Below are 10,918 nucleotides of genomic sequence, written 5' to 3' on the forward strand. Positions count from 1 at the left end.
TCATTTTGACAAGTTCTAGAATCAGGGGCAATAATAGGAAAGAGACAAATGAGCTCACCATAGAAATTCAACCTTGGTCTGAGTCGTCTCTCCCTGCGTTTGCCGGCACACACAATCCGAGGGAGCCAGCAGCAGGGCTTCGTTGAAGTGGGATGATAGATGGTTCGGTCATAAAGTTGGGTGATGCTCTGGGCAGGCCGAAGAGCCATTTTTTCCCAGAACCACTGACTGACAGTTCCCAAAAGGGCCAGAAATGAAAAGATAGAGAGATGTTAAGACGGTGTTGACATCTCTGGAAAAAAACAAATGCCAAAAAGATTTAGTTGACATTCGTGCCATTTAATAAACCAGAATGCTTCGGAGTTAGACATTTCACATCAAAATGGGATATAGAATCCACAAATTAAATTTTCATTGCAATCAAATTTTTTGACAGAAGCCATGGTGATGGGGCGTGAGAGAGAGAACTACCCAACTCAAGCCCTCCAGCCGTCCCTCACCCGTGTCATCTCCTTGGCATGACTTAGCCTCTGGTTCAGAGCTGGAAGGAACTCAATAAAACAAGATATATTGTTATGGTTTCTTACGTCAATGTGTGCGGGGGGAGTTACTTCGAATCCAGACAATCAGCTCTTCAATGCTATCCTCTACTGTTTTGTCAAGGTTCTAAATGAAGCGTCATCTAGTACTCAAGGGACTGTATTTCAAGAGTTCCCAGAAGTGCCACCTTCCCCCCTTTTGTAGAGTAACAGGAAGAGACGTGCTTGGAGCACAAACAATCTGTTCAGCTCTCCAGGCTTGGATCAGGAGAAATGTTTGTTTCTGCAAGTGTGTTTTCCAGAGCTTTCTTAGATGAGAGGATAAGGACTTGGAACGCCTCTCGTCCCACATTTGGCCTGTTGAAGTAGCCCTAACAGGTCTTCCTGTTGCCCCAGCTTTCTGGTCTGCTTTAGGGAAAATGTCACTCTATTCACAATTAGACTGCGTGCTCTTCCCTCCTCCACCTCTCCGGTCTTGTCTTTTGTCTTTTCAAAGCTGTTAGTTTGCACTGGAGAAAACATCATTCCTTTGCCTCTTAAAGACAGAGCCACTCCATGGATTTCATGGTATGTGTACCTTTCTGTCATAAGGTCTAGCCTAGTCTCTTTCTGCAATGCCACCCCCTGGCCCAGTATGGCGCCTGCTGCTACAGCCTGTGGGTACACGTGTTGAGTGGTGGGCCCAGCTCTTTTGAATTCGGTGTTAAGAGCTTGAGGTGTGATTGTTGGGTATGACTGTCCTTTCCTTTCTATCTGGTCTCTGTTTCTCTAGGTCTGTGTCCCCCACTGTGGCTTGTGTCTCCTACAGGAGTGGCACCCAGACCTGGCACAAAATGGCAGTGAAGCACACTGTGTGAAAGTTACTCCTTTTTCCATTCCATTTCCATTCCCTCTGATTTCATCCAGAAGTGTGTTACCAGTTGGGGCTAGTGTCTTCAATACCTTTTAAGCACCCGCTCAGACAGAGTAGGCCTCAGGCCACAAGTAACCAGTCAGCGGTCTTTGGTTAAAATGTAAAAACATTTTATTTTTTTGTTGTTATAGTTACTGTCAATATTGCAGCAATCTGATTTCCTATTGACATATAGTGATAGAAAATGTATGTTTTATTTTTTTGAAGGTAAATTTGCTTTTACATATACATATCATTTTATTAATTTCAGAGAGGAAGGGAGAGGGGGAGAGAGAGAGAAACATCAATGATGAGAGAGAATCATTGATCGGCTGCCACCTGCATGCCCCATACTGGGGATCTGGCAGCAACCTGGGCATGTGCCCTGACCAGGAATTGAACTGAATTCCTGGCTCATAGGTCAACGCTCAACCACTGAGGGACTGGGTAGGAAACATATCTCTCTATATAAAAGTCTAATGTGCAAATTGTCCCCGTGGAAGTTCGACCGGGAGACCGATCACTCGCTATGACGTGCACTGGCCACCAGGGGGCGGTGTGGAACAAAGGAAGGCCCCGGCCGGCAGCCGGAAGGCCTTGATCGGCCCTGATCACAGGCCAGGCCTAGAGAACCTACCCGTGCATGAATTTCATGCACTGGGCCTCTAGTCCTATATAATAAAAGGGCAATATGCAAATTGACCGAACAGCAGAATGACCGGTCGCTATGACACGCACTGACCACCAGGGGGCAGATGCTCAACACAGGAGCTGCCCGCAGGCCACGATAGGGGCCTGCCGACCAACCTCTCAGTCCCTTCCCCTAGCCTGGAAGACTCCGATCTCCTGATGGGGAACAGGGAACCGGGGTGGGTGGTGGTGAGGGGTAGGGCCAACTGCCGGCAGGGGGGGAAGATGGCCCTGATCGCAGGCCAGGCCTAAGGACCGTATCCATGCATGAATTTCGTGCGCCGGGCCTCTAGTGTTTTAATATTTACCTAAGTTCCATTTACAGAAAATTCGAATGTAAGTTATAGTATGGACAGCACACAGCCATGGCAGAAATCATGAGGATGCACCATGGATGGCCAAGGGTGGGGAAGCCCTGCTCTAAAGGCCTTTTAGGATGAAGAGGGCTTGCGATCATGTGGCTCCACTTACAACTTGTTCCTTTCTCCATTCCAGGCATGGAACCTGAAAAACTAGAGCGAATCCAGCTCCCAGAGCCCAGTGCTGCTGAGAAGACCGTCTACAACCACCTACTGGCTGAAAGACTCATCAGGATCATGAACAGCGCTGCCCAGCCAGGTGCCTGGAGCATGTTGGCTCTTCACAGGGGTGGCGGAGTTAGAGGGATCAGGCTTCCCCACCTGGCCCTTCTGGTGATCCAGGCAGATCTCGACCACTCCTTCTGGCATGCACATCCATGACTGGGCCACCCGTACCCTCCATCTCTGGGTCTCCTCTCTTTCCCTCCCACCATGGTGTTTGCGCCAGACCCTGTTTTCTGTCTCCTTTCGCACCCTTCTTTGGCCAGTTTTGCCAACGTCTGCAGCCCTCATCTTGGGGTAGTCCAAGGCCGTGTTTGAGCTTGAACTAAGGCTGAGAGTGTGAATGAGTGGGAAAAAGATTTGGGTCGGATGCTTTTGATAATACAAGATGTGCCCAGTGTCTGGTCTTGTCAGCCTGGTTCTGGATTTTAGTCAACACTGACCTGTCACAGAAGGGCTACAAATAGCAGGCAGAATGATCTAGCACAATGATTCTCAACAGGACCACCTTGCCTCCCAAGGGACATTTGGCAGAGCCCGGAGACAATTTGGGTTGTCACAGCTTGAGAAGGTGGTGCAACTGGCATGGAGTGGGAGAGGCCAGGGATGCTGCTAAACATGCTACAATGCACAGGACAGCCCCACACAAAAGATTGTCTGACCCAAGATGCCAACAGTGCCAAGGCTGGGAAACCCTGATTGCAAGGCAGAGAGGCTGGCAGGTTGGAGTGAGTGCATGGGAAGGGGTTTGACTGTGATGTGGCCCAAATGAGAGAACTGCTAAGCTAAGCCATGAGGAGCAATCCAGGGAGTGGGCCCAGGTCAGGTTCAGGAAACCGGCCGGGGAGGGGGTTGTGATCGCAGACAAAAACTTCAGGAATAAAGGGGAGTGGCTCCAACTAGTGGCAGAAGCACAGAGGAGTGCCCTGGGAGGGAGTGCAGGTCTGGAGAGCCAAGTCCGTGGCCCCAAGAGTGTCAACAGGGGATCAGTAAACTCCCTCTGTTTCCCTCATGAGACGAGCCCAGTGGGAAGAAGTCAGCTCATTGTGGCAGGAGCTTGCAAAGGGAGAAGGGTCTTGGTGGAAAATCCCATTCCATTTCCCTGGAGGCAGCAGAAGGGGTGTTTCTGACCTGGCCAACTGTGCGGCTCAGTGGAGGGGCAGGCAGGAGTGACACCGGGCTCCGGAGAAGCTACTGAAATCTGAGGAAGACAGATGGGGGGTGCCATGTGGGCAGGGAAGCAGCACAGAAGTGGGGCTAGTTCTGGGCCGGTGGGGCTGCGGCAGGGAGAATGACTAAGCTGAGACTACCAGCCTTTTCCCACACAGCCCTGGGCTTGTATCATGCTTAGGAAGGCCTGTTTCTGCTTGCATATAGGCTGTTCATTTTTGTGCAGACAATGCCCTCTTCTCATCTGTTTCCCATCTGACATGAGGCATCAAAGGATGGGCAGGGAGGTATGCCGTGGTGTATTTGCATTGATTTTTCCTAGTGGCCCTCCTGGTCCCTGTTGATACAAACCCAACTCAGACTGGCTGAAACAATACAAACAGAAACAAACAAAACTGTTGGCTTATGTAACTTCAAGTGTGTTGGGCACTGGCTTTAGGCACAGCTGGATCCAGGGGCTCAAGCACTGTTTTGAAGACAGCCTTTGGCCTCTGCAGCTTCTGTGTTGGCAAGATAACTGCCAGCAGCTTCAGCCACCCCTTTCGCTGCTGGGGCCTTAGACATGCTCTAGGAGAGTCACTGGGTAATCTGGTGGAAAGGGGGGCTTGGGACTCAATTTGCAGAACACTTTACCAAAAATTGCAAACACTGGTAAGAATGGGGAAGTGGCCACTGTGGATTAAAATGCTTGTGCCACTCAGGGCCACACCACTGTTCCTGTCCTCTCTGTGCCCAAATGGTTCCAGCAAGTTATGGAATTGAGCCTTACTAGCTCTGACTGGCCCCCTTTCCCATTCCCTACCCAGTTACTCTGACCCAGGATAGAGCACCCTGACCAGCCTGGGTGATGTGCTCACCCCTAAGATGGCAGAAGGGGGACCAGCTCCACCCAAATCACATGTGCAATAGTGGGGGTGCTCATTCCTGAAGAAAAGGAAGGAATGCTGGACAAGCAAAGTAAGCACAGAGGCCACTTCCTAGACCTTCAGTACTGATTAATTAGTGCCTTCTTTTTCCTGCATCCCCTCTCCCGATGAAGAGACTAAAGGGGAATATTAGGTCTAAGCAGTTTTACTGGGAACATTTAATTATAATTGATTGGGAAAAGGGTTGGCAAGGGTCGTCCCCACTGGATGCCAGAGGCCGTGAGCAGTCAGCTGATCAGCTAACCTGTTAACCTCAAAGCTGGAAGGCAAGAGGTTGTGATTAAGGGCATGTAGCCCTGGGTGTGCGACGCTGACCCCTGTGTGCTCTGCAGATGGGAAGATCCGGTTGACGACACTGGAGCTGAGCTGCCTGCTCCTAAAGCAGCAAGTTGTGACCAGCACGGGCTGCATCATAAAGGACGTGCATCTGGCCTGTCTGGAGGTAAGGGACCTCCCTACCCGCAATGCCCGTGAGCCACTGCCACCTGGAAAGTGAGAGGGAGCTCTGGTCCGTGGTGGCCACAGCACCAGCAAGCAGCTGGGCCCAGTAGCACTGATGCCCTACTGCAGCCCTGTTCCCACAGAACTTCCCTTCCTCTGGGATTGGCTTGATGTGAATTTTAGTAGTTTCTGTTATAATTATTTGGCTCTTATTGGGCTCCAGGATTTAGAAATTCTTCTTTTCATATTACAAAGGTTTTATACATATATGAACATATACATACATTTGTTTATGGTTTATTGAGCTAATATCTCTATTGTTTTAAATAGCTTAAATGGTTTTCCCTTTATTTTCCATGTTTATTTTAGAAATTTAGAAAGTACAGTTGTTAAAAGTAACTATAGTTGACATTTTGGTGTGTGTGTGTCTTTCTAGATAACACCTACATTCACACAGATTTTAAAAAATAAAAAGAGTCATGACCATATTTTATAACCCATTTCCCCCCACTTAGCTGTATATTAACAGCTTTACATGTCACAATGAATCACCTATCCTCTGCTCATTTCTAATTTTGAGCTCTCTTTCTCTTTCTCCTTTTCTCATTAAAAACCACTTATAGATTAAGGATATTTGCCCCATATCTGTCTGTATCCACTCAGATTTTAGAGTCAGTAATTTACCCAATTCGCTTGCCTCCATGACACCTGCCTCCGCATCTTCCCTCTTTACAGGGTGCGAGAGAAGAAAGCGTTCACCTACTGCGGCACTTTTATAAGGTAAACTGGCAGCGCACGGGGCTCAGCAGGGTGGTTGCGGCGTATAAACAGGATTGTGGAGTCTGCCCTGTACACACAAAGGTTGCATGTCTTCAGTTGTTTTGCTACCTGTGGTTCTGAGTCAAAATGCTCAATTTCATAATCTCCAGAGCAGTGGTCTCTCAACTTTTCTGCCCATGCCCTCTTATCAGTACAACTTTCGAAGACTCACCCTAGTATGTGACAATTTGTTTATCAACTCAATATGAATTTGTTTATGGATGGATTCATATGTAAATTATGAATTATATCTATACATGCACACATGACTAAATTATATATATGAATTTATATGTTCATGAATTATAATTGCTTATACATATAAAATTACTTGTGAATTACATATGAACTTATGAATTATATACATATATATTATTTATATACATTTATGCTAAGAAACCTCATACAGGCTTCCAAACATTTGTCATTAAGTTTAGTGAGATTTTTGTCAAGGACCATCATGACTTTACAGTATCTGAAAAATTTGTAGACTTGTGTTTAGGTTTTAGGTGATTACTTTTTAAATATCTCATTGTGATGGTTTTTATTAACTCTTATCTTAAGGCATAGTATATTACTTGGAAAAGCTTATCATTTGTCAGCAAAAGTGGATTAATCCATATGTCAAACTGTCTGGTAGATTTCTGATTTTTGGCCTCCATATCAGATCTCTCCAGATCCGGTTAGTGATGGTTCCCCCAGTAATTTAACCGATGAAGAGATCCTCTTAGGAGATGGTGTCAGTACTGCTGTTTCATGTTCCTCTTGCTTCATTTTTTGTATTCTCTCTAAACTTCTGTGGATTATATACATATATGCAAGAAGTCTTTTTCTTTGCAGGATACTCTTTTTTTAAAATTTACATATCAACTTTTAAAAAGATGTGTTTCTTTTGATTTCAAAGAGGAAGGGAGAGGGAGAGAGAAACAGAGAAAATCATCGATTGGCTGCCTCCTGCATGCCCCCCACTGGGGATGGAGCCCACAACCTAGGCATGTGCCCTTGACCAGAATTGAACCTGGGACCCCTCAGTCCACCGGCCGACACTCTCACTGACAACAAAGAGGTGTTACCAGACAGCCCCCTGAGGGGAGGGCTGTTTCCAACCTCAGTCCTTGTCGTCTGATATAAATGAATTTATACAAGAGACCTTGACTGTGTTGTGATAAAGCCAATTTATTAAAGCAAGCAAATTTATTAAAGCATGGCAAGCAGGTCTATCTTCCGGCCTAACATGTGCAGATGGGCTCTCAGCTAATCTGAAGAGCGAGTTGGGTGGGGGTCCAAGGCATTACACACCCTCTTGTCTATAGGCTTCAAAATTTCTTAGCTGAATATTTTGGTACAGATTAATTCTCAAGGTCCCTTTTTACTTTGTTGTGACCTTCCCAGAATTCTTGAGAAGCACCTGGCAACTTTATCTCGCCAAGCTTCAAGACTGCTAGCTTTTCTGCTTAGGGAATAAAACTCTGAGGCCCTTTTTTTCCTTTCCCCTTTCCCCCTCCTTCCTCCACCTCTTGTTAGGGAGGTTTTTAACCATTTGCTCTCAAGTGTCCTTGGCTGGGAAAGATAATGGCTTATTACTTAGAAGCTGGCTGCAAATTGTCAACACCATTTGGCCTTGTTTTAACTTTCCTGTCTCAGTTTCCCTATTCCTGCTGCTCTGGAATCCTGTAACAAAAGGAGAGCTTATAATCCTGTAACAAAAGGAGAGCTTATACAGCAGGTTCTCTCGTAACATTTTGTTCAATGTCACTTTTTAAAAAAATATATTTTATTGATTTTTTACAGAGAGGAAGGGAGAGGGATAGTTAGAAACATCGATGAGAGAGAAACATCGATCAGCTGCCTCCTGCACACCCTCTACTGGGGATGTGCCCGCAACCAAGGTACATGCCCTTGACCGGAATTGAACCTGGGACCCTTGAGTCCGAAGGCTGACGCTCTATCCACTGAGCCAAACTGGTTAGGGCATCAATGTCACTTTTTTATAATGTTGAGGGGAAGAAATGGATTCCCAGCCTGGGCCACCTGTGGAGTTTGCATGTTCTCCACGTGTCTGCAGAGGTTTTCTCTAGGGTCTCCACTTTCTCCCACATCTCAGAGATGTGCATGTGGGGAGAATTGGTGTCTGCACTGTTCCAGTCTGACTGCATGTGGCTGTGTGAGTGGCCTGGGAAGGGCGTTCTGTACCTGAACTGCTAGGGCAGGCTCCAGCCACCTGTGACCCTGACCTAGAATAAGTGGGTTAGAAAAGAATGATCTGCCTGGTTTTTATTAATGTTTCTTAAATGTTTAATATTAGAAGTGTTTTGGGTTTTTATTTAGAAATTTGTGATGTTTCAGTGACCAGAGTTATGCTATAAGAACTTAACTCTTGTTTATATCAATTGACCTTTAGTAAAATCGATTTCATTTTATGTCATCTCACTGAAAGTCAGTTTCCTAGAACCTATCGACAACATTGAGAACTTGCTGTATTTGAATTGTAGCTCCCTTCTCCCACCCCAGTTTTCTCTTTCATCCTAAGTATATCTCAGAAGCTTTTGGGTTTTCAGGGGCTTTTATTTCTGTGGTTATTACCTGGTATTTACACCACACAAGAATATTCAAAGTTATCTGTAGATCTGATAACTGGAAAAATATATAAAGGACCTATTGCCTTTCCCATATTGACGGTGTGTGGGGTGTGTGTGCCTGTCAGAGAGAGAGAGAGAGAGAGAGAGAGAGAGAGAGAGAGAGAGAGAGAGAGAAATTGATTGATTCAGGACTTATGAGAGAGACAAGACAGTTCTAATAGTCATGATACATTCAGCTGAATCTCCCAGCCCCTCCCTAGCTGTGGTCCTGTCCAGTAGTGATCATAATGACTGTGGCGCTAACACTTAGCCCTGACTGAGGGGCAGGCTCTGTGCTCAGCTTTTTCTGTGTGCTTACTCATTTCATCTTCACAAAGACCCACACAGACAGGGGCTGCCATCCCAGTCTCTCAGGGAAACAAAGAGAGTCTCGGTGAAGTGAAGCTGGGACTTGGCCCCTGGGTTATGTGTTGGAGCCAAGTTCATACACCAGCCTGTTCTGAGAGGGACCTCCTAGACCAGTGGTAGGCAAACTGCGGTGCACAAGCCACATGCGGCTCTTTGGCCCCTTGAGTGTGGCTCTTCCACAAAATACCACGTGCGGGCCTGCACGTACAGTGCGATTGAAACTTTGTGGCCCATGCGCAGAAGTCGGTATTTTGTGGAAGAGCAACACTCAAGGGGCCAAAGAGCCTCATGTGGCTTGCGAGCCGCAGTTTGCCGACCACTGTCCTAGACAGTCCTCAAGGCTACAGAACCTCAAAGGCATGGCTCAAAAACAAATGGAGCAGGCCTATAATTTTAGTGTTAACCATGTTTAATTATACTCTTCCTTTCAGAGATGTGGAGCCTCATAGTTTTATTTTTTTATTTTTTTTTTTTAATATATTTTATTGATTTTTTTTTTTACAGAGAGGAAGGGAGAGGGAGAGGGATAGCGAGTTAGAAACATCGATGAGAGAGAAACATCGATTCAGCTGCCTCTTGCACGCCCCCTACTGGGGATGTGCCCGCAACCCAGGTACATGCCCTTGACCGGAATCGAACCTGGGACCCTTGAGTCCGCAGGCCGACGCTCTATCCGCTGAGCCAAACCAGCTAGGGCAGAGCCTCATAGTTTTAACATGGCAAGTTAACCAGGGTTCCCCATTCCTCAACCATGCTCGACAAATAGAGGATGATAAACACTTGAAACGTTAACCATTTTAATATTTTAATGATCTATGGTGTTTTATTGGTTTGTATTTTTAACTAACTGCCTTGACAGAATAAATCTAGCTACATATGCTGAAGCAAGGGAGAGAACTGTTGAGAGGTGCAATTTGATATCTGGGCTTTCGTTGGAGCATGTGTTCATGTTCACGTGTGCATTTTACTTCCTGGTGATTTACGAGAACTCTCTAATGAGAAACAGATGGTCCCAGAAGCCGTGAACTAAAGTTCATAATGCTTTGTTGTTTATGGGGGGAAATATGCATAATTTTCTCTTCCCTCCCTTTTAGGGAGAAGAAATTTTTTTGGACATGTTTGAAGATGAGTACAGAAGCATGACAGTAAGTGAGGGGCCAGAAGCATCTGTGTTCTCGCAAAGCTTGCCCAGCCAAACCGAGAGAGAGGAGAGAGCACTGACTTGGGGCTTTCTGCTCAGATTGCAGAGATTGGTAGGGAGGTAAACTGGAAATGGTGGTCCCCACCACTTCGGAAATTTCAGATGACATTCACTCCCCCTGAGCTGGGCTGTGTCCTAAGACAAGTCAGAAAGATTCACTTTGATATGAATAATATTTGATTAAGGACTTAATCTATGTCAGGTGTGGAAAGCCTGTGATCCATGTTAACCCTCTCATCCCCATGCCAACCCAGTGGAGTAGCTCCTATCATTAGCCTCCTTTTACTGATAAGGAAAGGAGAGTCAGCTTGAGTGAGGTGCCCACATGTGCCAGCCAGAGAGGCAGAGCAGCTCGCCTCCCAGTCCTTCTCTCTATATTATGCCACCTCCTTCTTTGCCATGCCACCGGAATGTTCTGAAATGTTCCTTGAGTTGCAGTGCCAGACTAAAGCTTTCCTTTTTTTGCATCTAGCAGGCAGAATTGTGGGAAAAGATAGGTTTAGCAGATTGCAGCTTTCTCTGTGTTGCTCCTTGGTCTCTGCATCCCCAGCATCTGCCCCTTAGTTGACACTCAATAAATAGATGATAAATGATCTTTTTCATGGAAATTACTCGTCAAAGAGTGAAGTGATTCGGGAAGTTTATAATAAGCCTAAGTGTTTAAAGTGTCCA

General features: G+C 46.2%; 1 protein-coding gene across 13 annotated transcripts in view; it reads left to right on the plus strand.

Annotated features, from left to right (window-relative positions):
- Window positions 1–10,918, plus strand: part of CLEC16A (C-type lectin domain containing 16A) — a 222,268-nt gene that overhangs the window by 89,675 nt on the left and 121,675 nt on the right. For 12 of the 13 annotated variants that reach the window (XM_023760226.1, XM_023760229.1, XM_023760231.1 and 9 more), the window contains 4 exons: window positions 2,617–2,739; window positions 5,131–5,240; window positions 5,975–6,019; window positions 10,140–10,190. In XM_023760226.1, coding sequence (XP_023615994.1) covers window positions 2,617–2,739; window positions 5,131–5,240; window positions 5,975–6,019; window positions 10,140–10,190 — 329 coding nt within the window. The remainder of the gene's footprint in view (window positions 1–2,616; window positions 2,740–5,130; window positions 5,241–5,974; window positions 6,020–10,139; window positions 10,191–10,918) is intronic. The other variant, XM_023760228.1, reaches the window with a different exon arrangement.

Source organism: Myotis lucifugus, unplaced genomic scaffold, assembly GCF_000147115.1.
Source record: "Myotis lucifugus unplaced genomic scaffold, Myoluc2.0 scaffold_176, whole genome shotgun sequence".
NCBI classification, from domain to species: domain Eukaryota; kingdom Metazoa; phylum Chordata; class Mammalia; order Chiroptera; family Vespertilionidae; genus Myotis; species Myotis lucifugus.